At 37.5% G+C, this 27,205-nt stretch overlaps 1 protein-coding gene across 3 annotated transcripts in view; it reads left to right on the forward strand.

The window, feature by feature from the left end:
* PFKFB2 (6-phosphofructo-2-kinase/fructose-2,6-biphosphatase 2) overlaps positions 1–21,680 on the forward strand; it is a 39,712-nt gene extending 18,032 nt beyond the window's left edge. The window contains exons 9-16 of one of the 3 annotated variants that reach the window (XM_060772857.2): positions 118–264; positions 1,897–2,001; positions 2,276–2,405; positions 4,232–4,294; positions 4,887–4,957; positions 12,441–12,632; positions 14,678–14,702; positions 19,866–21,680. In XM_060772857.2, the coding sequence (XP_060628840.2) occupies positions 118–264; positions 1,897–2,001; positions 2,276–2,405; positions 4,232–4,294; positions 4,887–4,957; positions 12,441–12,632; positions 14,678–14,702; positions 19,866–19,867 (735 nt within the window). In that variant the 3' untranslated portion in view covers positions 19,868–21,680. The remainder of the gene's footprint in view (positions 1–117; positions 265–1,896; positions 2,002–2,275; positions 2,406–4,231; positions 4,295–4,886; positions 4,958–12,440; positions 12,633–14,677; positions 14,703–19,865) is intronic. The other 2 variants (XM_060772859.2, XM_060772860.2) reach the window with 2 other exon arrangements.
* Positions 21,681–27,205: the final 5,525 nt, after the last annotated feature.

Genomic DNA, 27,205 nt, shown 5'->3' on the forward strand with positions numbered 1-27,205 from the left:
ATCAACATCATCTACACTTCCACTGACAATCAGAGTAGTTACCAAGCTTAGACCAATGTTTCCATCTTAAGAGTTAAAGTTGCTCTAATCTGTCTGTTGTACTGCATTTCTTCCTAGTTTGCACAAGAACTGAAAAAGTTCCTCAAAGAGCAGGAGATAGTGGATCTGAAGGTTTGGACCAGCCAGCTGAAACGAACAATCCAGACAGCAGAGGCTTTGGGAGTACCATATGAACAATGGAAGATATTGAATGAGATAGATGCTGTGAGTAAAAGGGAAATCATTGGGCTAGAATGGTGGGGGAAGATGGCTTTACCAAATGCAGATAAACCTTAGTTTCTTTAACAGGAAATTTGGAACCAGAATCAGAAAGATCAGGGACAAAACAATAAGAGCAAACTGATATATTTCAGTAAATTTCTTATCCCAAATCAAGAGCATGCCCATGTGAAATGAAACAAGATAAATCTTTAATAAGTCAATAATATTATGTTGACTTATGAAATATTTATCTTCTTTCATATTATGAGCCTTCTGAAGACTACAGTACAACCCCTAGATCTGCAGAGGATATATTCCAAGACCCCATGTAGGTATCTCAATGATGGATAATCCAACCCTATATTTTGATTATACTTGGGCTGGAAGCATACTATAGACTCACACTGAAGGAGAAACAGCAAATATAGAATCATAGAATCTTAGAATTGGAAGAGACCTCGTGGGCCATACAGTCTAACCCCCTTCCAAGATGCAGAGAAATCTGAGAGGGATTTTATTTTGGAGTGGGAGTAAGTGAAATTGTAGATATCGAATCTGTATAATGGAAACCTTCTTCAAAAAGGCATTCACTGATTTCTTCCATCAGCTTCCACTTTTCTCATTTTTTGTGTGTGTCAGGAGTGACTTGATAAACTGCAATTCGCTTTTGGTATGAGAGAATTGACTGTCTGCAAGGAAGTTGCCCAGGGGACACCCGGATGTTTTGATGTTTTACCATCCTTATGGGAGGCTTCTCTCATGTCCCCTCGTGGTTTTCATTTTAGGGACCACATTTTTAAACCTGTGCTTTTTTTTTAACACCCCAAGGGTAGCTGGTGAGGCAGGCTTCTTTGCTTTCCTTTTTGGTATATTGTTCACACAGGCTCTGTATAGTGTGAGGCTGGTAGTGTTTAATTTGCCTATTGTTTGCAAGCATACATAGAATCTTCTGGACTAAAATCCTGCTCTTTCCCAACTCAAGCTTTATTGCATTCTTTATTGCATATGTACGGATGCAACTTGCCACCAAAAGTCTATATTTCTCCAATCCTCCTTCACTATCCTCCCAATGTTGATGCTGCAGGAAAAAAAAGTTCAAGTGGTCAGAGACCAAGGAGAAAAAAAGTGGGGACAGAAGAGGCATATTTATGCTTTATAAAAAGCATCTACTTTGCCAGAGGCTTTGTTAAATAAAGTGTGCCTGTAACTTGTTTTGCCATAAGAATATAAAACTTTTTGTTTAGAAAAAAAAATTATTTAAGGAGTCACAAGATCCAAGCTGATTAGATCAAATTGGTATATTCAATGAGGTTCATAACTGGTCTTAATTTCAAAATCGTGTGATATAACTTTTTGACTGTTTATTCAAAGAGGAATCCAATGAATTGAACAATGCCTACTCTGAAATTATAACTGCAGTCCTATGTACATAAACTCATGTTACCAACATTACAGGGGTCTAAAGATCCAATTTTATAGTGTAAAGCCACTCCTCAATTTCTGAAACGAGAGTTTCTATAATCTTTGTCAATTAGTTCCACTCATTTCCATAGACCGCAGCCAACAAGGTTTGTTAAATGCCACATTTCACTTCTTTCCCTTTTAATCTTTTGGAATTAATTCCCATTTTCCCAGGGAGTATGTGAAGAAATGACCTATGAAGAAATTCAAAGAAAATATCCAGAGGAATTTGCACTTCGGGACCAAGACAAATACCTTTATCGCTACCCTGGAGGAGAAGTGAGGAGCTTTTATAATCAGTTAATGACCTGCTGTGATATTTATTTGATATGTTTAAAGGGATGGGTAGTGTTTTATAGCAACAGCTGCTAAATATAGTAAAAACCTTTAGAATATAAGTACACTGGCTGTGAAAGAGATTTAAAAAGTAATCATAACTTAATCAAAAGTTTTTCTTAGATTATTACGAAATAGTTTGAAACCTTACCTTTTCAATCTGTGAAATCAGATAAATCCTTTTCTTCCCTTTATTAATGTGCTTCTTGTTTTCTAGTCTTATCAAGATTTGGTCCAACGCTTGGAACCTGTGATCATGGAGTTGGAACGTCAGGGCAATGTCCTAGTTATTGCTCACCAGGCAGTTATAAGATGCTTATTGGCATATTTCCTTGATAAAAGTGCAGGTAAGAAGCCAAGTCCTTTTAATGTCTTTACTGAAACAGGGGAGGTTGCTCTCTAGAAAAACAATGAACCAAAATTCACATAATACCAAATAAGCAACCATGTACAGAATGAGGATGATGATCAGGACTGCAGTGTATGGAGTGAATCTTGTGTGTCCTTGCCAGTCATTGTATTAAAAAAAACCAACAACATGTGAATATATAAGATCTTTTTCTCAACCTAAAGTGAGTGATTTCTAGCTAGGAAGGGAATAGATATGCAAGTATACTTTGGTAAAATAAGTATTGTAACAGGTAACAACTAAAAGGTATACTTGAGGTGCATCTGTACTATAAAATTAATGGTATCCTTTTGATGGATAGCATATACATAAAACCCAAGATAATAAGATAAAGGTTTCCCATTGACATTAAATCTAGTTGTGTCTGACTCTGGGGGGTGGTGCTCATCTCCATTTCTAAGCTGAAGAACCAACGTTGTCCGTAGACACTTCCAAGGTTATGTGGCCAGCATGACTGCATGGAGCATCGTTACCTTCCGTTTTCGAACTACTAGGATGGCAGAAGCTGGACCTAACAGCAGGAGATTATCCCGCTCCCTGATTTTGAACCACTGACCTGTCGGTCAGCAAGTTCAGCAGCTCAGTGGTTTAACCCGCAGCACCACCAGGGGGCCCTTCAAGATAATGAGCAGAAATCAAAAGCACACATATAACTGTAGTAAATAAAGAAATTAACAAAGGTTTTGTACAAACGTAGGTTGGACTATAATTTAATCCTTGTTCTCTATGGGTGCATCTGCCCTATAGAATTAATGCAATTTGATACCACTTTAACTGCCATAGCTCAGTACCATGGAATTCTAGGATATGTAGTTTTAGTGAGGCACCAGCATTCTTTGAGAGCGAAAGATCTTGTAATACTACAATTCCCAGGATTACAAAACACTGAGCCATGCAGTTAATGTGGCGTCAAACTGCATTAATTCTACAGTTAGATACACCCTTAGAGATGTAAGGAATATTAATCTTACTTATATTTGTACAAAACCTTTGTTAACTTTTGCTTTTACTGTGGATGTATGTTTTTTGAATGCTGCTCAGTATCTTGGATTTTATGTATATGCTATATATCAAAAGGGAAACATACTAGATAACACAAAATAATCAATATTATTATACAAGATAATAAGATCATGTTGACTTTTACACATCACATTGATATTTTAATTCTCAACAGTAACACAACAACAACAACAGCAACTCTATTTTTATATCCCGCCACTATCTCCCCTAACTCGAGGCAGCTTACATATGGGAGAAAATATCAATAAAACATAAAAGCAGAACAATCCATAAAATAAAACACTTTGAAATCGGAGCATCATGAAATACAACAACCAAGATAAACACACTAAACATAACAGAATAAAACAGATTGTAATATAGCTGCTATCAGGCCATGTTCAACATAAACCAATGACCTGCTTTCTAACATGGGCATGATCAAGCTATATAAGGGCTGAGCAAGGGATAGTGCAAATAACATAACTAAGGGCCGGGGCAGTGGATGAAGTACAAAGTGAAAAAGCACGAACAATGGAAAATGAAATATACTGGATGCAGCTAACTGCCTTCTTCAACTCAGTTAAAAATAATGTTATTATTAACTGCAAGACTTCTCTGCAAGAGAGGAACTCATTCACAAAAGTTTGTAATTACAGTTCTGTTAAATTTATGCGATTGGAAGAGCTGGACAAAATAAATAGTATAGTTTGGACCATGCCTGGTATATCTTGATTGTAATTCCCACTTGTTTTCTTCTAGATGAATTGCCCTATTTGAGGTGCCCTCTTCACACCATCTTAAAACTCACACCAGTTGCTTATGGTAAATATATATATTTTTACATATGAGTAGATATGGATTGTGGGAAACAACAGAGAGGAAAGAATTTATAGGACAGACCTGTGTTAGAAATCAAAAAGTTTCAGTTTAACAATTTTGTAAACCAATTTTGTAAAGAATTGACACTTTGTATTGTCGAAGGCTTTCATGGCTGGAATCACTCAGTTCTTGTGGGTTTTTTCGGGCTATATGGCCATGTTCTAGAGGCATTTCTCCTGACGTTTCGCCTGCATCTATGGCAAGCATCCTCAGAGGTGACCTCACCTCTGAGGATGCTTGCCATAGATGCAGGCGAAACGTCAGTAGAAATGCCTCTAGAACATGGCCATATAGCCCGAAAAAACCCACAAGAACTGAATTGACACTTTACCTGAAACTTGGTTTTCTTTCATAAATCTGGAAGTGTAAACTTGCTTTATCTTGTTGGAGTTTTTCTTATGATAAAAAAAATGGAGCTGATATTTTGAGGAATGGTTTGGGATTTTTTTTTCTTAGCAGACATTGCTTTTGATTATAGTACTTCTCTTACAACAGTGCATAATTTTAAATATATTACATTTTCAAATTTGTGAAGGATGCAAATTAGAAATGATTTCCCTGAATGTTGAAGCTGTAGATACACACCGAGACAAGCCATCCACAACGGTATGTACTATATATAACTCCTGGCTCATGTCTTTTGTTTTCCATGCTGCTAAAAGTAGGGGGACTGAGTTAGATTGAAGCATTTGGATTAAAGTTCTTAGTTCAAGCTCTGTTTGTTTCATTAAATTGTGCCTTTGACTTCATCATGTCCCACTGTAAAGCAAATATAGATAATGCACTGCCCTCCAGAGATGTTGCTAAATTGCAACTCCCAGCAGCCCTAGGCAGCAAAACCAATGGTAATGGATAATTGGGACTTTGTCTGGAAGCCTACACATTAGCATCAGTACTGCATTAGTTGGTATAAAGCAGTGGTCCTCAAGAACTAAAATATGTTTAGCGGTCTCACCATTACCATACCATTGCAATGAGAGCAACTGGTCTCGCAAAACCCTCTTATAGTGTTGAGGCTTATTCAGTATGGTTTTCTGTGTGTGAGCAGATAACGACTTCTGGATGGCATATGTTCTGTATCAGAAACTAGAGCTGATGTGGTCTATCCAGTGCAGTTTTCTGAATTGGCACTCCAAATAACCAAACCAAATCTAAAGTTGACCAAAAACCGATTTGTAACTCTTTTGGTACTAATGTTGGAGAGTGGTCTCTGGTCACCGTGCTCCCTGATTTAAAAAAAGGTTGGGAACCACTGGTATAAAGCCTTTCAAAATAAATGAAAAGTTAATATATTCATGCAAATAGGATGTACTGTGTGGTCATTCAAGAAAGAGGTTAAGTGTGTGTTTTTTTCCTGGCACACTAAGCAAAATTGATATAAACTAAATCTGTTTTGGTAACTTGCTTTTTGAAGAAATAATGGATATATTGGTTTTTTAATACTGTATGTTATTGTTATTGATATTGTTTATTGTGTATTTTTTGTTTTTGAGTTTTTATTTTATTTTACCTGTTTTGTATTGATTATTTGTTATCGCCTTTGTTTTTTGATGTGCTGTGAGCTTGGCCTCATGTAAGCCGCACCGAGAAGTTTTATTATTATTATTATTATTATTATTATTATTATTATCATCATTATTCTCTGATTAGAATGTCAAAGTAAATCAACAATACGCAAGTTCCTTTTTAATTATTAAAATAGATTGCAAGATGCTTTGAACATAATAGCAATGGGCATGATATTCTTTGCTTTTAAGCTTCTATTTGGGGGATGGGATCTTGGAAAAAAATAGACTTGAGCTTTCTAATTTTCTGTTGGTAGGCCTTTAAAATGTATTTTAATGGCATCAGGCAACAAGAAAAACCTCAGCGTGTTCTGAATGCAGCCTGTTTGCATGACTTCATCAATTAGCTCTAAAATGGGAAGACCACAGTTGTTATAAATCATCTCTTTCAAAATCTGGACTTTGCTCTCACTCAGTCACATGTTTTTATTCTTGGGAATTAATTGGATTACCTCTAATTCTGTGAACCATATAGTGAATAGAGGGAAACATTGACTAATTACTGATATGCTTGCTTTGTGAATAACCTTTGCCTTCCCTGTCTGCACTGTCAAAATGCGAGAAAACATTAATCCAGCCAGTTCAGAGGTCTGTGACAGAAAGGGGAGCAGTAAAGCCTCACTTCACCCGCAAATACACCACTTATTATAGGAGTCATGGTTAACTCTTCACTGGGAGATTAAAGTACTGAATAAGTAGAAATTCATAGATGCCAGTATTTTTGTATTATTTATTTATTTATTTATTTATTTATTTGGTGCATTTGTTAACCGCCATTCTCAGCCCTTTAGGGCGACTCATGGCGGTGTACAACATACATAAAAAGGCAATTTACAAAAGGCAATTACAAAACAATATATTAACAACACAACAATTATAAAGTTACACTAAATAATCCGCTTCGTCTCATAGTGGAATCATAACCAATCTCATATTCCTTGTTCCATTCCAGTCATCTTTACCACATTGTTATAGCACTTAATTAAATGCCTTCTCGAACAGCCATGTCTTAAGGCTTTTTCGGAAGGACATGAGGGAGGGCGCCTGTCTGATGTCTGCAGGGAGAGTGTTCCACGGCCGTGCTAAGAAACATGAGATACCATCTCTGAATTCAAGTGGCTCACACAAATACATGTTATGCATATCAGTGTGTCATAACAGGGAGGTGTAATACTTTGTTTCCTCAAAGGGCCAAGATGGCAATCTGTATACAAGATGATTGTGATACAGAGAGGAGTTATGCTTTTTTTTCTTTTTTACAGTTGTAATATCATGAGTAGGTGCTACTGTTTCGGGCTCCTTGGTTTGCCGGAAAGATCAGATCACTGGGAACTCAGGGTGATCTACAAGGGCCATTTCCCCCAGTGGCTGATCTAGAGTGCACTCCAGATCAGACTGGGAGAGCCCGCATAGCCAGTCTCCGTGTCGCTGTGGTGATGGAAGGATGTCTGCACTGGTGACCTTTGTTCTGCTGTGGAAAGGAGTCCACACCATTCAGTGCCACCACACCCAATTTGGAGCCACTAGATGGCCACCCTTATCATTGCTGTCTTGTTACTGTCATAGGCACAACCATAGAGTGCAAAAGTGCTCCTGGTTATTGCTGTTGCCTTTGGGGATGCTTGCAAAAGCACCAGGGTGAATCTGAGAGGGGACAGGGGAAGGCGGGATCAGTCCTCTTAACCCCCTGCTCTCTCTGAGTCGTGTGTTCAAGGCCACATACAGAGCAAAATGATCCTGAAAATTTGAAAATGACGAGATATTTTGTATATAGATATTGGGTAGAACCACAGGAGAAAGTTAGGGGCAGACTAAGATTTGCTTTTTAGCACTGTGGTTGGATTACATTATGAACATATTTTCTGGTATTAGTTTGAGGTCTCCCTATGTTACTGCATTTATAAAAAAAGATGAAAACATTCCTCATGAAAAAAATAATGTGTGGGCTGAAAAGCGCAGAACAGTCTGACTCAGGCATTGTATTGACATACCTGCCACTCGGGACAAATACTGCAATGTAATTCCTGTGAAAGGAAAAGGCACTGTATTCTTATTTTTTTCTTGACAACTTTACGAATTATAGCACTTTGATTCAATTTCCTATGGAATCCTAAGATTTGCAGTTTAGGAAAAGAACTTCTTAAGGCCTTACCAATCTACAAAACCTAGGAGTCCATAATATTGTGCTATGGGTAAAGGTAAAGGTTTCCCACTGACATGAAGTCCAGTCGTGTCCGACTCTGGGGTGTGGTGCTCATCTCCCTTTCTAAGCCGAAGAGCCGGCATTGACTGCATGGAGCACCGTTACCTTCCCGCCGGAGCGGTACCTATTGATCTACTCACATTTGCATGTTTTCGAACTGCTACGTTGGCAGAAGCTGGGGCTAACAGCTGAAGCTCATACCGCTCCTTGGGTTTGAACCTGTGACCTTTTAGTCAACAAGCTGAGCAGCTCAGCGCTTTAACCCACTGCATCACCGGGGGCTCCAAAATTGTGCTATAGCAGTTTAAATATTGCAGCCCCCGGTGGCGCAATAGATTAAACCTTTGTGCCAGCAGGACTGCTGACCAACAGGTCAGCGGTTTGAATCGGGGGAGAGCGGGTGACCTCTCTATGTCAGCTACAGCTCCCCATGCAGGGACATGAGAGAAGCCTCCCACAGGATGGTCAAAACATCAAACATCCAGGCATCCCCTGGGCAACACCCTCGCAGACAGCTGATTCTCTCACATCAGAAGTGACTTGCAGTTTCTCCAGTCAGTCCTGACACGAAAAAAAGTTTAAATATTATGACTGTATAGTATGAAAACTGAGAAAAGCATAAGGATTCAGAATTTTGTTGGCTCAATCCTGTGGCAAGTGTGTGTCTGCAGAGTACTTGTGAGGGAACTTTCCTACACTCGTATATCAAAGGATGATGATCACCTATAGAGAGCATAAAATTTCCTTTGTTCTTTTGTAACCAAAGTAAACTCTTGAGTGCAACAGCTCTACTCCAAGGCAAAGAACTAATGTTTGTTTAAGAAAAATAACAGAAATTTTATATCTGAAAAATAAATAAACCTACATAATAAGGGGTCATTGAGTGTGAAACCATATTCATGTTAGCCTACGAGAACTTAAGGGAGTGGTTTCCTGTAGCATTCCTCAATCATTTTTTTTCAGAAACAACATACCCTATTCTTTTCTTCCTTCATAAAATATATTTATTATTGAATTTTATTGAGGATGTAGAAAGCAAGTAAATATCATCTGGAGGCATGCGACAGAGTGCTATCAGTATGCTGATAACACCCCAATTTATTTCTCCATGCCTTCAAAAGAAGCATCAGCTAAAGATAGCTTGTCTCCTCTGAATGATTGCCAAAAGGAGGTAATGGGCTGGATGAGGGAAAACAAACAGAGACTGGATCCAGACAAAACAGAGGTGTTTATTATCAAGGGTTCTGATCTGGAAATGGAGGAGTTTCAACCAGTTTTGGATGGGGTTACACTCCCCCTGAAAGACTGTTTTCACTCCTGAATCAGTCTCTCCAAATGTCAGCCCAGGTAGATGCGACTGTCAGAAGTGCTTACTACCAGCTTTGGCTGATGATATGCCAGCTGCACCCCTTTCTAGATTTGGAGGACCTAAAGTTAGTAGTGCATGTGCTGGTAACATCAAGGTAGGACTTCTGCAATGCTCTTTACATTTGTATCAAGTTTGGAAACTGCAGTTGGTTCCAGATATGGCAGCCAGATTGGTTACAGAAACACCCAGAAGTAAACACATTACCCCTATACTAAAGCCACTCCACTGGCTGCTAATTAGTTTCAAAGCAAAGTATGAAGTGTTGGTTTTAACCTTAAAGCCTTACTGGGTTTGGATCCTGGTTACCTTCAGGATCACCTTCTCCCCGAACACTTAGGTACTCTGGTGGTGGTGGTGGGGGGGGGGGGGATACTCCAGCCCAGCAGAACCCAACTGGTGACCTTTCCATCAGCCACCCCAAGACTGTGGAATGACCTGCCGGAAGAGCTCTGACAGCTAAATGAGCTGCTGGAATTGAAAACACATTTGAAAACCTATCTCTTCCGGCAGGCCTATCTACCTAGTTTTAATCACAAATGTTAAACTTGGGTCTTATGTTTAATCTTTGTTCTGTGTTTTTATAGAAATATGTTTTAATATGTGTATTTTATAAAATGTTTTTAGATTATTATTATTTTAGCAATATTGTAACCTGCCTCAAGTCACAAGGAGAGACATATAAGAAATAAAATTATTATTATTATTATTATTATTATTATTATTATTATTATTATATTGTTTATCAACTAGATTCACAAATTGTGATTACAGTGAAAATGTGGGGGTTGAGTAGTGATGCACATTAATGTTTTCATTATATTTGAGTGTTTCAAAAACTTTTAATTAGAAGCTCCTGTTTAATCAGGGAAAATAATGCTTTTGCATTTTTTAAAATGGTATTTGTATTACTCTGTTAAACAGGCAACTAAGAGATAGACACAAACAATTCACAACCTGGAAGGGCAGAGGGATTTTTCTTTCTTATAAAATAGTGTATTTTAAGTGATAATAACAGCTGGGAATGAATTAATTTCACTTCTTTTCCTTTGGAAACTAGTCAGCTTCCATTCTCTCATCTTTCCACATAGACATGAAAGATAGAAGATGAATTTTACTAGAACTGCTTCTAGGTACATACGTTTATTTAATTAAGTTGCTTGGACAAACATATAAATGCCAAGCCTTTTCCATTTGGGCTTTGGAAGAGGCCTGGGACATCTAGAGGCCCTTCCTGCTGTGAGCTGGAGTCTCTCACTGCAGATGTTGGAAGGTGAAACACCTGCTACATCCTTTAATAGTAAATATAATATTCTTTTACACCAGAAGTTCATGATTGTCTTAATAATAACACTTTTGCAGAGTCTCTGGAGTTCGAAGGTGTAGGCTTAAGTAGCATCTAGTGGTAGTTTGTGCAAGGTGAGATGCCCCATTTCCACTACCTTCTGCTATCCATCTCAGTCTTCTATGTGACATCCTATACTGGTACAGAACATTCTGTTCTCCCAAAGAGAAGCTTTAATGAGCTTCAGAAACCATGAAGAATAAACTGGGTTATGAGAAAGTCTGGGTATTTTAAAAAAACTGGTTACTGTTAGCCATTGTCCCCACAAGATACCATTTGTGGTCATTTTTATACACTACTGAGCCACTTTCTATGGTGAACAGATGGGTACATGCACATAAACATAGATGGCTTTAAAGGAAGAGTAAACAAATTAGTGGGAGATATAACCATCAATGACTATTAGTCATGATGTATGTCTAGTAGGCTTTTGCATAGATTCGTAGTGGACATTTACCTTTGGCTTGTTCAGTTTGTTTGATTGTCTGTAACAGTATGGGCTCTGCCACCATTTTTTTCTTGGCTGCAACAGTGGCTGTCAAAAACCAGCTGCTTTTGGTTGCTTTTGGTTACACGTGGAATACGGGAAGGGAGGCTGCCGCTAGAAGGGAAAGGAGAAAGGATCCCAGGAAGTGGGGTTTCTTAAGCCCTTTCTTAAACCCAGGTCTCTTTGAAAGATGGAAGGGAAAGGATCCCAGAAAGAGTGGTATGTTAACTCTAATGCTTTTAGTGAAGTATATAAGAAAAGTTGGTCCAAGGATAGATTAACACCTCCAAGACCAGTTCGGCCAGGGATCTTGTTAGACAGCCGGGTGGACGGTACACTAACAGAATCCCCTGTCTATCCCTAGTTTTCAGACTCAAGTGTACACATTCAATGTGATTCAGCTCTCCAATAGGTACTCTGGTCAGGTTAAGATGGTCTTTATAGCCCACAGCTATTCCACCCATCTAGCCCCTCCCACATTTCCTCAACTTCTCACTAACACAGTACCCAGCTGGGAGGGCTATAGAAAGGTATTATAAGAACAAACAATCCCAGAAAGAGTGGTATCTTAACTCTAATGCTTTTAATCCGGTTCGATAAGGACAAACAATGCCTAAAATGACAGGAAGGGGAATTTGTCTCCTCCCATTGCTGCCAATGGCTGATTGAAAATGGATTTTCGGTAGCCATAATGGCAAAACCCAGCCAAATTCTGGAAGCCCCCAAAAATGGATCGGGAGACGCTTCGAATTTTGGAACACCAAACCCTAACCCTAACCCTTAACCACATCTAGAGAACCACAAGGTTTAACCGGATTGCACAAGCCTAATATCTACTATCATTTTCAGGGTGCCTCTTTATATCTAATGCCCAGTCTGTGGGCTTTCCAGCAACACTGGTTTGACATGATGGAAATACAATGCAAAACTAGCTGGACTTTTGTCTGATCCAGTATGACTCCTATATTATGTTTGAATCAGAGGGTGCCATGTCAAGTAAAAGTATGGATATCATGATGTGCATATATGCCAGGCATCGGAAATACTCGATGATACTAATTTTGAAATGAGAGTTGTGTGGCTTGGTTTCTCACTCATTACAATATCCTCCATTTTCAATCAGAACAACCTTCCAAAGAGCCAAAACCCTATAAGGATGAGAAGGAACAGCTTCACACCACTAGCCAGTCCGGATACAGTAAAGCGTCCTCGCAATTACAGTGTTGGGAGCAAGCCTCTCAATCCAGCAGGATCGCTGCTGTTCCTGGAGGCTCGAGATGGGGCTGGTCGCGAAAAGCTGCAAGAGAGTGTTCAGGTGGTAAATCATCTATCCTAACATTTTATCTCCATTCAAAATCATTTGAAAGGGGTTCAGCTTCCTTTGTCAGCTGAATACTTTGGAGCTCCATCAAGTCCCACTCTGGGAGGTCTGTTAGCCTTTAGCTGTAACTTTTCAAGGGGGAAGCAGACTGGAAAAATTAGGTTTAAAAAACTCTGTGTGAGGTCCATTGAATCTTTACTGAAAAATTCTGTGCCCCACATTCCAAATGGCTTTGAATGTTTCAGCTTTGGGAATCTCAGAATCCATCTATACTGCAAAATCAATGCAGTTTGAGACCATTTTAACTTCCATGGCTCAATCTATGGAATCCTGGGATTTGTACTTTGGCGAAGCACCAGCACCCTTTGACGGAGAAGGCTAATGACCTTATAAAACTACAAATACCATGATTCCACAGAACTGAGCCATGACAGTTAAAGTAGAATCAAACTTAATTCATTCTACAGTGTAGATGCATCTTAAGTTTTTAAAATCACTGTGACATTCAAAAATAATTTTCACAGGTCCCACAAAGCACTTCTTTTCTATAAAATAAAGGGAAGTTTTCAAGAGGAAATCTCATAGATTAAGGGTGGTACAAAAATGGAAATTTGATAGAGCAATTGGCATATCACTGAGTACCAGGGGTCAATACACTATATATATATATATACACACACATACACACACACACACACACACACACACACACACACAGCATACTTTAATATTAATAGCATTTAGTCAATGATAGCTATCAATGATATGCTTACATCAGTAGCAAGTAGACATATATCATTATGATTCCCTAAACCAGTGGCTGGGGGAATAAACCTGAGTGTTTTTGTATTAATGTCCTCTTGTGGGCATGTAGTAGTAAACTTCTTATCTACTGTGAAATCAATGCTTGACTATATAAGCTTTAATCTGATCTGCTGCAGCTTTTATTTTCATACTTATTACACAAAAATGGCAGCAATTTGTTGTAGTTTACAGTCACTCAGGTCCTCATCGCATTGAGGTCACAATTGTGGGAGATAGTGGGGGGATTCGCCATGGATCATGGCAAATCTGGTGGGGGCATCCAACGCCCTGCATTGCTCGTATTGCCCGTCACCTCATCCCACGGGGGGAAGAATCACCTCCCGGCTCCCCCCGTTCTTCTTTATGCAGCATGGGAAGACTCCTGTGTTGTGACAGTACTACCACACTTCAGGTATAGAGCCCCGCTGGAAGTAGATTGAGGTAATGTGATGGGATCTGGCTGGCTTTGTGCCTGAAGTGAGGTCAAACTGTCTTAGGATGGGCAATTTTGCACGTGTGATGAAGTTGTCAGTTTGCTACATTTAACCCTTAAACTGGGAACTCTCACCAAGATTTCCAATATAATTTTGAGTTTATTGGAAAGAAAAACCTCTTTTTGCTAACATTGCTGCTGCTTTCCCTGCTTTTGCCCCCCCCCCCCATTACATTCACTCCAGGATATACTTTCTAAAGCATACTTATCAGCTGAATTTCTGAAGATGCAAAAAAGTAGAATCCTGACATCATGTTATGATAGATCAAGATTTCAACTTCCTATGATCCAGTTTTCCATTGTAATAAATCAGATACATTTCGGACAGAAGCCAATACATAAAACAGTGGGAGAGGCTTTGCAAAGTAAAGATAGTGCTGAAATCTTCCTTTACTTTGCAGAGCTTTTCTGAAGCAGAATAAGTGTTTTTAAAAAGGTGGGCTTGTAAGCAGCGGTTCCATCAAATAGTTCATTCTAAAGCCACGTGCATTAATGCAGGAATTCAGATGAGAGCTCATTTTGAATTGACTTTAAAAAGTATTGTGTATGTAAATATGCTAGGCCAGGTGCTGTTTAGCATTTAACATTCACTGGCTTGCATCTTTGTAGATCCAAGTCAATTAAATCTCCTTGTTTGTGAAGATTGCTTTCATTCTTTTTCTACATGCTCTTCTGCTTTTTGCATTGTGCGTCTTCATTGAACTGTAGCTTGAGCTTTCCTGTGCTATTTCTTCCTTTGCAGCTTCAAGCGGGAAGTGCTTGCCTCTGTGAGTATCACTGAAAACAGCTTGCATGTGTTGTGGTGTTTCTGATGATGATTAGGCAATCACCAAGGGATTCTTGGATGTCTCTTAGGAAGGACTGTGTACATGAAAAGAACGTAGCAATTAATGCTCTTGCCATTTAAAAATCCATTTAAGGTTAGGCAAAATATACATACATTATGGTACATAGACAAACAGTGATTTTTATAAGGCATTCAAATATTCAAAGCTATTTAATTCCAGTGAGCATGATATGCCAACTTAAAAAATAATCAGGTACACATTCAGTTTTTCAGTGCTCTTTTTTAGAGATGCAAAATGTCTGGGAATTTTGAAATCTTGGGGAAAGAAACATCTTTTTTCAGGATTTTTCAGGAAAAAAAGAATATTTTCAGAAAAAAATGGTATTGTTATATTAGCCTCGTTGTTACTTTAAGAATATGAAAACATATTATATAAATAATATGATGTAATTTGTGTTGGCATAAATGAAAGCTGCTGATCACCTCCCAATCTAGGCATGGTGGAAGAAAGTTGAGAATAGAGGAAGGACAGAAGGAAGGAAGTTACTGCTTTGTTGGAATTTCCCAGTGTTTTTGACTCAGGAGGGAGGGGAAGGTTATGCCTTTACCCTATTTTGAAGAGCAGAAGTGTTCAGTAATATAGTCATATGAAGAGTTCAACTCTATGTTCAACTCTATCTAATTCCCTGATAAGTAACTAGATGTTTTCAATAACATCAGCAGCTGTGTATTGAGATATCACATTTCCTTCTACCTCTTTGTGACTGAATCCCTCTTGTTTCTCTATGTTCAATATGATCGAAGTTCCATGGACAACCCTTATATGCTTCAGTCCCTATGATGTGGCATGTTTTAAAACCATATCAGCTAGATAAGTTAAACAGCACAGAGTAGACATCGCTAGGAGAACAAAATAAAGCAAGGAACTTGGCATCAAATTATGCCTTTTTTGGAAGCCGCCCTGAGTCCCCTGTGGGGTTGAGAAGGATGGGATATAAATGAAGTAAATAAATAAACTTATTTCTGACACTATTATATGACAAGTATGCCACTAGCCTGCCCCCCCCCCCCTTCCCGGCCACCTCTTTGCAAGGATAAATCAAACTCTTCAGCTATTTGTGAACCGCCGGTATCTGCCTCCACCACGAAGTAAAATTGTTATCATTAATTAAAACAATTTAAATTAAAATAGTTTTAATTATGTGATTTTAAAGTATATGTTGTTTTATTTTTATATATATTTAAGGCATCAAATTGTGCCTTTGTTGAGTCCCCTTCAGGGTCAGAAAGGCAGGATATAAATGAGGTAAATAAATAAATCAATAACCTAAGAAATACATTTGCGGAACCGGCAACCCTATATAGAGTATGGCCAATCTGTTCGATATCTTCCTTTTTGCACAGTCCTAGCTTGCACTTCTTCTGCTGCACTGCTGGAGCAAATATACCTAGCAAATATTTCTTTACAAATCAACCTTTTCCATTTTAGATCTTTACGAGTTATTTTTTCAATTTAAATCTGTTTATTCAAAAATATTATTGCTGTTCCTGACCTGTGAGTTATGTTTTGTGTGTGTGGTTCTTGTGTGTTGCATATTAGTGAAGTGACATTTCTTCCTTGCATGTACCCATGATGGTGTCAATCCCTTTGTGAAAGCTATAGGAGTTGCTTTTATTTCGACAATTATGAAAGGTAGCTTTCTCAGAAAGTGTGAGCACTTTTTATTCATGGGCATGATTTAATTACCTTGAAACAGAGAAATATCTTTATTTGTTAAATGAATGGGGGAGGGTATTTAATTCAGTGCCTGGGATGAACTTTATGTGGAACGGTTCCAGTGGAACATTCCCTCAAGATTTTGCAAATTATTTACCTGCACAGTGTGATTTATTACTTCCCTAGAATGTATCACTTTTGTCTCTGTCCTGAGAAAATTTTCTGTGTTTCTCCAATACTATTGCTTCTGATTTCCAATAATTGTCCTTTTTTTAATTTTAAGAAGTATTTTGATAAGATTACTGAAAATTATACTTGTAAACTTCCACTGCTCCATTATGATAAGTCTGATCCAGTTGCTGGAGGAAAGAAAAGGAAACAGGCTGCTGGTTACAAACTTGACATCTAAAATGTCTCAGAAACTCCAGTTGATCCAAAAAGCAGCAGCCAGGCTATTAATTGGGGCTGATCACAGTGAGTGTATGCCCCCCCCCTTCCCCAATTGCAGATCCACTGACTGCCAACCCATTTCAGGACACAATTCAAAGTGCAGTTTTATTATTTGCAGTTTTTAACATTTTCAGGGGTCCTTTTTTCCTACCACAGAAAATATTGAAGGCTGGTTACCTTCCATATTTTTGTGGAAGGTAATCGTTTATATACTTTTCTGTTATCCAAAGATGGATTTAATATGAGAAAATAGATGTATCTAGGGCTCTACTGTACTATTTTTGGTGATGCATTCGTAAATATGATCATGTCCAGGTGTGAAAGCAGAGAGAATGGAAAAAGCTGTTAATATTGCATGTCAAAACACTGTTGTATGTTTCCTTTTTCTGAATAGCTTTCTCAAGTCAAGAAAGAATGCATTGCTCAGTTCTCTGAGTAACATTGTTTTGTTCTTAGGTCCCTTCCACACACCTGAATAAAATTACATTATCTGCTTTGAACTGAAAGATATGGCAGTGTCAACTCAGATAATCCAGTTCAAAGCAGATATTGCGGGATTTTCTGCCCTGATATTCTGGGCTATATGTTGGTGGGGAAAGGCCCCTACATTTCTGGGAATAGAAATGTTAAGTGATTTAAATGTTTACTAGAAAATGATATTAATACCAAGAATATAATTTATTCAGTGACTTTACAGATGATTTGAAAATCTACCCTCTGTTGGGGGGAGGGGATTTTTGGAGAGTTGGAGAATTGATAAAGTTGGAGCTTCTGCTAGTCTTCATTTGGCTATGATGCTAATTTGACACAAACAAACGCTTTCCTTTCCTTTCTGTCAGCACAGCTATAAGAGACTCAAACTAGAAAGTATGGATAATTTTAACTACAATGTGTACGAAAACTACATGTTTTGTTCAAATTTGGTCTTTGCAAACACATCATAGTCACAACTAACTAGTTTGATTTCACTTGAACTTGAGACTTGTTTACACTGCATTAGCAGTTATTTTATTGTTGTTGTGTGCCTTGAAGTTGTTTTCAAGTTATGGTGAACCTAAGTTGAATTATTCATATATTTCAATTGAAAATGATTTGGAAAAGTGTATCTGTTTTTAAGTTCTTGCAAAGGTGCACTGGGATCTCAAAGGTTGCTCTCTATATAGTTATGTGAAAAGAAAAGTATGTGGATATCTAGATCAGTGAAGTATTTGGGCAAAAACAATAATAAATATGGATATGTATGGATAACCTACATTGCCTGATTTTAACACATCTTTGTGACATGTACATAAACCATGTCAGAATCAGATGTTGATTCTAAGGTGCACCCAGAAATGGTTCAGAAGGAGTGGGCAGGATAAGAAGCTGTTTTTCAGAAGAGGGAAATAAAAATTGATATTGCGTATACTTTTATTTGGGGTTCCTGATGAATTTTACTTCTAAAGATAATAAAAGATGTGCAAGTCATAAAGCCCACAGTTTTTGATATCAGCATTTTCACGCTGCAATCCTGAACATCCATCTTGTACTAATGTGTCTTCAATATTTGTATTTCATCTGTGAAACAGTTTTTCAGTAACTGTAAGCTACCAAGCCACATTAGTTTTCTTTGCTACTTGTTACCACCATCAACATTTTAGAAAAGGAGTGGCAATGTAAGCCTGGAAATGAAATGACACGGTGTGGAACTCATACAAGTGTACTGCAATTGTCCCTCCATGGCTGCGAGTTTGGCTTTTGCAGATTCAGTTATTCAGGGATTTGATTAAAGTATTCTCTATAGGACTACCAAGGTCATTCCAGTGGAGGTTGACCTTAGGGCCAAGCTGGAGAACCTAGATATTCCTTTAGATGGCAAAATTTATATTTGCGGTTTTTCACAGGGTTCCTGCTTAAACCTAACCTGTATTCTACAAGTGGTTTATTTATTAATCATGTAAGACAGGCATGTAGCCTGGGGGGGGGGGGCTGGGGGGGGCTTCACCCTCCCCCCCAATTCTGATGGTGGTCCGCGAGAAGGCCTTACTGGTGCATTATTTAAACTGCTATGTTTATTCATATCATGATCTGATCACTATACTCAATATATCCCATGTGCATCTTTATTTGCGGTATTGGGGTAACGATACAAAGGCTTGCTAGGGTAGACCCTCTTTCACTCAGACTCAGCCCCCCCGAACCAAACTCAGCCCCCCCCCCCCCCGAAACAAAATCTTGGCTATGGGCCTGATGTAAGATAAACTATGAATGCAATATATATATATATATAAATTAATTTGCAAATAAAGATGTACCAAGCACCTCTATAAATGTTGGTTTATACCAGTGGTTCTCAACCTGTGGGTCCCCAGGTGTTTTGGTCTTCAACTCCCAGAAATCCTAACAGCTGGTAAACTGGCTGGGATTTCTGGGAGCTGTAGGCCAAAACACCTGGGGACCCACAGGTTGAGAACAACTAGTTTATACCATATGGCAACCATTTCGCGTCTTTGCAGTCCACTCCTAAACTTGGTAGAGTTCCATACATTAATGGGACTCTCCAGCAAATACGTTTAGGATTTTAGCTATATTGTTTTGTACATATCTTTCAAGATGCAAAACGTGCAAGGAATTCAAAATAGCCTTTTGATGAAATATCATTCAGAATTCATATGTATTCTAAATAATTTTTCAAAGACCAGAGGAGCTTATTAGGAATATCTCTATTGTAATACATGCATGAACAAATAATTTCAGCAAATTTCTCCTTCCATCACCAGAATGTGAAGATTTTTTTCTGCCCAGAAAGCACAGTTCTCTGTGCCTTGAGAAACACTGTTTCAAATATAATATTGTAGTGTGGCCTGTATCATGTATTGCCAATATGACTGTATAATATGTCAATACAGAAGGAGCAGCATGGCCCAGAATGGTGATGAAATTGCGTCAGAATCTGGGATTTCATAATTTTAATATGTACATTTGATTTCTTTCTAGAAAACAGCTGGTCTAGCAGTATAGAAACATGCCATTGTTTCCTGGAAAATCATCATGGAAGTCTCAGAAAATTACCTTGGACTGGAAAATTGCCTTCATTTGATCAAAAGCTTGCGTATTTAATGAAGTTTTTGCTGATACGTTCTCAGGAGGGTTTTAAAAATGGTGGATAACCTAATTTATTGGACCAATGCCATGTTTTACAATATCACTACAAAAACTAAAGAATGACATCATGGTAAATAACTTCAGGAGATGAAGCTGGAGTAAGCTTGCTTCAAATTTTGAAATTCTAAAAAATGTGCTTACTTTATCAAAACATAAGGCATATTTATGTTACAGATTTAACGCTTGTGTCAAGCCCATTTAAATGTCAGAGCTCCCAACTTAGAAACCCAGCAGGAAGTATAGTTCCCTGGGGGAAATGAGATCTCAATCAACCCACTATTAACAATCCTACAAAAAAAAAAAAAACCTTTTGAGGAAAGTTTATAAAACAAATTTATGTTTGTTGTATGGGTTTGTGCAAATGTTTGACCAGTCTAGATTGAGCTGATGACCTTCCGAAAGAGTTTCCGAGATGTACATGAATAGAGCCTGTTGCCTTTTTATGACATTGCTAATTCATTGTTAGTTTCCTCTTGCTCCTTCCGTCTTTTCCATTTTTCTCTGTTGCCATGTCAATAATACCATTCATGCTAGATACCAATTTGCAATGTAGGGATTGTCCAGAATGTTCATGAAGTGAGTGTTAAACATTATTGCCAGCCTTACTCTTAAATTTGTGTAATGCACTACTTGCAATATTGCTCAACACCCTCATCAAATCTATTATTTTTCCTTTGTTTGGTGGAAAATCTGATATACTTCTGAAGATTTATTTCAAGAATATTAATCATGAATTCATTGTCTTCAGTGTTGTTCCTGTGCAAATTACAAGGGAGTTCTAGGAACAAAGGCAAAATTGATTTCACTTTGCCACATTTATCTTCATGGCCATAGGTTCTTGTATTTAGGCCACAAGGAGTATGATGTGGAGCTGAAAATTATTTAGGACATATATAATTCCCTCCTATTTGTATGTTCACCTCTAGAGTTTTCTTGAATTCTGATATGACATGGCCCACCGTATATTCAGATGTAATGCAGGTGATGTCTTTTGTGCCTGAATTTTGTGAAGGAATATAACATATATTTATATAGAGAGTATTTAAACAGATAGATGATTTGTATTAATTTAAATTTTTAGATATTTTTTTTTGCTGATCAAGCCCATCAAAATTATTGTATTACATATGAATATATTATTCATGAATTTTTGAAAGTAAGTGTACATTGAAAGCAAAAATAATGGAGACTAACCCTTGGAGGTGGAGGACGAGTGACTCCAAGAGCACATCATAATCACATTCCATTCTGAAGTTACCTAATATATAATTCCAGCATAGAAATTAGGATTTTATGTGTTTCTTCTATGTGATTAGAATTGCACACATTGCATCTACGCACAACATGCTGCTCTTACCTTTTGCACAATTTTATGAATTAATGTTTCTCATGATGAGCCCTTGTTCTCATCAAAAGTGAAATATTTTATATGTGATGACCTATGAATGTGATTGCTTACTTAAGAGTGGCTCTGTCTTTTTAGTTGACAAGCACTACTTCTGTAATGCAAGTATCTTTTAAATGCGGGTGATATGTTCTGAATTTGATAGCACACTCCAATGTGTCGTCAAAAGATGGCTATGCTGCTTTCTGGTCAGGGATCTTTGAATGACTTATTTTGTATAATAAATTCTTGCGCCATTGTGAGTGATGTGTTGTTGCCTTAAACAGAGAATACAATGTATTTTTATATCATTGTTAAGTGTTAAGTTAATACTATGCTTATCATGGTTTTTTGGTCAGTGCCTGAATAGTAAAATATGTGTATAGGTATGTCTTGCTGTGTGTGTCTATAGAGATAAACTTTTGATATATCTATAGATATATACTATAGATCTATAGCTATATCTCTCCTATATCTCTAAATATACAGATACATAAAATAAAATCACTATGTAGGTAGGATTACCTTGTTTGAAAGGCCAAAAAAACAGGACATATTTACCAACTGGTTGCTTCAAACCTCCAATCATTATGACAGCTCTAACTTCAAATACTTTTAAGTACAGAAATTGTAACTTCAATATGTCCTGGAAAAGGATAACATATGGTAACCCTATTAAGAAATAAATACATTGGCCCAATCAAATGTTTTGTGACTTACTCAAGGACATTATTTGGACAAAGTTCTTCCTAGTGCTGTCTTCTTTCCAGTCAACAAGGAAGCAGTCCAATCCAATTCTAACTTATCTCTCACAGTAGATTTAGGAGTTTCCTGTTGCAAGTTATCTTATGCTAACAATTAGGAGAACCGTATGATTGTTCTGACTTTTTCTCCTTAATGAATTTTATGTGGTAAGAAAAAAGACAGAAAAACTGGAAAATGGATGGGGTACAAGTAAAGGACACCATCTTCAAAAGCTGCTGTAAAAGCCAATGGATTAAAGATAATAGTGGTATGATAAAGACATTGTCTATAACCGTTCTTTTGTTTCCATTTCTGTCAAAGCAGTGAACCCCAGCAGTCTTCATAATATCCCTGGTGCCCCGTATAATCATATTTCTCACAGTTTGGCTTACCAATAAGACTTAAACGTAAGCTCCCTTAATTCCATTGACAAACCACACAATCCCATTCAAAATTATAATTAAAATACGACTCCTGTATTTGCAGGATCGGGTCTCATGATTTAATTCATCCATGTCCAACAAAATAGGTCTTCTCTAGGCATTTTCTAGAGAGGAAATGTAGTATTCTTGGATGGAAGTCCTTCATTTGGATAAGGCTCACTGTTTAGTGCAGTGGTTCTCAGCCTGTGGGCACCCTGGTGTCTTGGCCTACAACTCCCAGAAATCCCAACCAGTTTACCAGCTGTTAGGATTTCTGGGAGTTGAAGGCCAAAACATCTGGAGACCCACAGGTTAAGACATGTCCAAGAACATGTCTCCCACGAATATAGGGATTGTACTTCTGAATTCCATCTGACAAACCTCCATCAGCTACAAAGGGAGATAAAATAGCCATCAAGTTAAGACATTTTCCTTGAAGCAATCAAACCATGTAAAAGAGAGATTAGTATCTGATGAAACCAGATTATTTATTTATTTATTTATTGTGCTTTAGCAATGGCTTAATTTTTCTTATGCTGTGCCATTTGATGTGCTGCCAAAGTACAAATATGGTAGTTTCTAATAGGAAAATAAGGGTAAATTAGATTAAGACTCTGGGAATGACTGGCTTAACTGTTAGGGATAACAGGGAAAGCAATTAATAGTATCTAAGCAAAGTCAGTCAGCCATTCAACTATTGCTTTGCTTGTACTGGACTAGCATTTGTATGTTATAGTTATCTCTGCAGACAGCAGTAGATCTATTTTAGATGCAATATTAAAATGAGCTAATACTTAGCACTGAAGTGCAGTTGTTGCACTGTTTCATACTTTAGTAAGTAAAAGCATGCCGGTTTTGTCCTTGGACATTTTAATGACTGAAATATTCCAAATATGCCCATATTTTGTGCATGTGTGCAATCTGACATAATAGTAGCCTCGGGTAAAAGAGGTTGCATGTGATCTTTCAATTAATTCTGTCTTTGAAAGAGTGGTCAACACAAAGCAGAATTTCTCATTTGTTGGATTTTCAAGTAGAACAAGTACAATGTGGCTTTGCAATCTCCTCTTCTTAGATATTTGCATAAATGCTTAGGATTACTTGAAAACAATAAAGCTTTCCATTGATGTAATGTTATTGTCCATCTGTTTTTTTTTCCATTTAATTGTATTGGAAGGGATATTGTCGTACCTAAGATAAGCTTTCCGAGATTTAGGGTGCATCTGTAGAATTAATAAGGTTGGACATAACTAACTGCTATGGTTCAATACTATGGAATCATGGGAGTTGTAGTTTTGCAAGGTGCTTAACCTTCTCTGCCTAGAAGTGCTTGTGCCTCAGCAAACTACAGCTCTCAATGAATCCACAGCATTGAGTCATTCCCCTTCCCAGGGTGCTGTTCATGGACTGTAATAAAGTTTTGTTGTTGTTGAGTCATGGCAGTTAAAATGGTATCAGATTGTATTACTTCTATAGTGTTGATCAGAGCTTTTTAAACTGTGTGTCATGGCACATTAGTGTGTCAACTACAGTGTGAAGGTGTGTCACACAGACGTAATAATGACAAAAACTCTTGGAAATGTATGTTAACTTATAAATCATATATTTCTCAAAAATATAGAAATGCAAGTTTTTCATGAGATCTTTCGTGTTTATTTATTATTTATTTATTTGGTTTACTTTTACCCTGCCCTTCTCACCCCGAAGGGGACTCAGGGCGGCTTACACATCCAAGGCACAATTCGATGCCCATAGCATACATAATACACAATAATAAGCAATAAAACAAAATAACAAATTAGCAAACAACAACAACAACAATACATTGCATCTAAACCCGTTAAAACCAATAAAACCAATAAAATTTCATACAAACCGATACAAACCGCTTCTTCCTTCTTGCCAGTCAGTGTTCCCATCCATATCATTATTACAATTTATGTATGTATTTGTATCTCTTATAAGGAGTTGATTTAACTTCTAATTTGCAAGTAACACTGAATTACTGAATTACTGTGTCACAGAATGATGCATGTCTAAAAAGCATGTCACCAACACAAACTGTTTAGAAAATTCTGGGGTAAATGCACACTCAGTCTATTTTCTCTAATAGAAATTAGGATTATAGGTTTTTCTTAGGCAAGAAACACTCAGAGATGGTTTCTCCAGTTCTTTCCTCTGAAATATAACCTGGTATTTGTTGGCAGTTTCTCATCCAGGTATTAACTATGGCTGATTCTGGTTAGCTTCCAAGATCAGATGGAGTGTGGTACCTTTAGGATACTTAGGACTTCTCTGACAGTGCTTCTGTGTCTTTGAAAGAGCTACAGGCTGGATCTAAATTCAGATGGTTCCACTAGTTTCTCCACCAACCCTACCTTCATTCATTCAGTGCCATGTGTGTGCTGTCAAAGTTTTTAAAATGTTGACCAGTAGAACTAGAAGGTGGACAGGCAAAAGAAAATCCCAGTGAGATCTGAAACATTTTATCTGCATGTTTGCTCTATTCTAAGAAATACAGCAGCATGTGATAATATTAATTGTGGTTTTTCTTTGAGGAGCAAAATCTACTATTTCATTTTTAGGGAATAGCAGAACAGAATCCCTTTTGGTTTTGAGATATGAGAGATCAGGTAGAATTAAATTGCAAATGGCAACTTGCAGGCTTGATCTATACTGTCCTATATCCCAGGATCTGAACCCAGAGTATCTTCTTATCCCAGATTATCTGGCAATGTAGACTCATACAACCTAGTACAAAGCAGATATATCAGAGGTCAGATCCTGGGATATAGGGCATTATAGATCCAGCCACAGATGCTTTCCTATTGAGGCTAAACTGAGGAGCTGGAGAAAGTTTGAGGAATCGCCGAAAGCCTCCCATTTCCCCACCCTTTTTCTAATGAATTCCCAGTATTAGTCAACTTCATGCTTAATGGAGTTCTGCTTCCTCTTTGGATCACACTTTTTATTACAAACATATTATAACAGGGCAAAGTACGAAAGAATCCAACTGCTGGCATGCAAATTCGGGATATCAGATTTTATAACACTGCAGGCAACCTGAAACTTCAGATAACTGTACAACTAATTCTACTTTCTGTAGTTTTGAATGAATAAATGATCCAATATTCATTATGTTATGTCTCATTAAATCATTTCCTTATATTATTTTAACAATTGAACTTATAGTTTTAATTTTGCAATATTAATGTATTTTGTTCTAGCAATAACCTACCTGTTGGAATTCAAGAAAAAAACAACAATGTTAAAATACAAAACAGCACACCACCACAGTGCCAATTCCTGTCTAGTTTGGGTAATATATGAATTCACTCATGGGTATGGACTATCTCTATCTCTCAGTATGTGCCCTTTAAAAAAAAATCTATTATTAGGATCTTCCCATTTTGTTTTGTCTTTTGCGCACATAAGGTAATGAACCATAAAAGTGGAAAATATTTCCTTATTACATTTATATAACATCAAAAAAAACCCTTCTTACTCACCCAGGTTGTGTCATGTTACTGTGAGCATTTCCAGATAGAGAATTAGAAGGCAACATGTGGCTAGATTTTTTTGGATATGACAAAAAACAACCCCGCCCTGAGTTCCCCCTAAGGGGTTGAAAAGGGCGGGGTAGAAATGCTTTAAATAAATAAATAAATAAGGGTGTATCTATCTACATAGTAGAATGATTATAGTTTGATGTCGTTTTATCTTGGATACGATGGAACCCTGGGAGTTGCCGTTTTACAAGTTATTTAGTCTCTCTGTCAAATACCATGGGTGACGTGCCAAACGGAAGCTCCTATGTTTCCATAATATTGAACCATGGTGTTCAAAATGGTATCAAACTGCATTAATCCTACAGTGTAGATGCACCTGCATTTGTGAACAAACAAGGGAAGGTTGTAGCACAGGAGAATTATAGATTCCAGTACAATTCAGTGATTGAGGATAATGGCATAATAAAAGCCTCATCTGGAACATTTGTAAATTTATATTACCAATCTATTTCAAAGATCCACTGTGGTGGTTTGTGCACTCAATTACAACTCTGAAGACTAGTGTTCAATTCCCCCCTTGGCCATGGAAACTCATTGGATGACCTTGTGCAAGTTACACACTTTCATCCTTAGAAAACTCCATGATAAATTTGCCTTAGGGCCCCATAGGTAAAAAATGTCTTGAAGTTGGCCAACTGCAACATTCACACTTGCCTCAAACTGACAAGAGTTCTTTCTCCCGCCCTGGACATTCCACATATATATACCCACTTGCCTAGTTTCCAACATAACTCATAGTGTAGACTCATATAATCCAATTCAAATCAGATAATCTGGATTACCTGTTTTAATAATCTGGATTATATGGCAGTGTAGAGGGGGTCTTAGCATTCTTTATAGGTTTAACTTCAACATTTGATTTCTCATATACTGCAATTGTCTTCTGGTGCAAAAACAACCCAAAAATGTTAATTTGACCTGTTGATGCCTCTAGGAACAACAAATTATAGCAGAAATTATAGCAAGAAGTATGGAACTGAAAGAGGCTTTTCTGCCTTTTAATAAACTATGTTAAAAACCTGGATTATTGAACGGTTTTATAACAATCTGTAC

The sequence above is a fragment of the Anolis sagrei genome, chromosome 4 (genome assembly GCF_037176765.1).
Source record: "Anolis sagrei isolate rAnoSag1 chromosome 4, rAnoSag1.mat, whole genome shotgun sequence".
Taxonomy (NCBI): Eukaryota; Metazoa; Chordata; class Lepidosauria; order Squamata; family Dactyloidae; genus Anolis; species Anolis sagrei.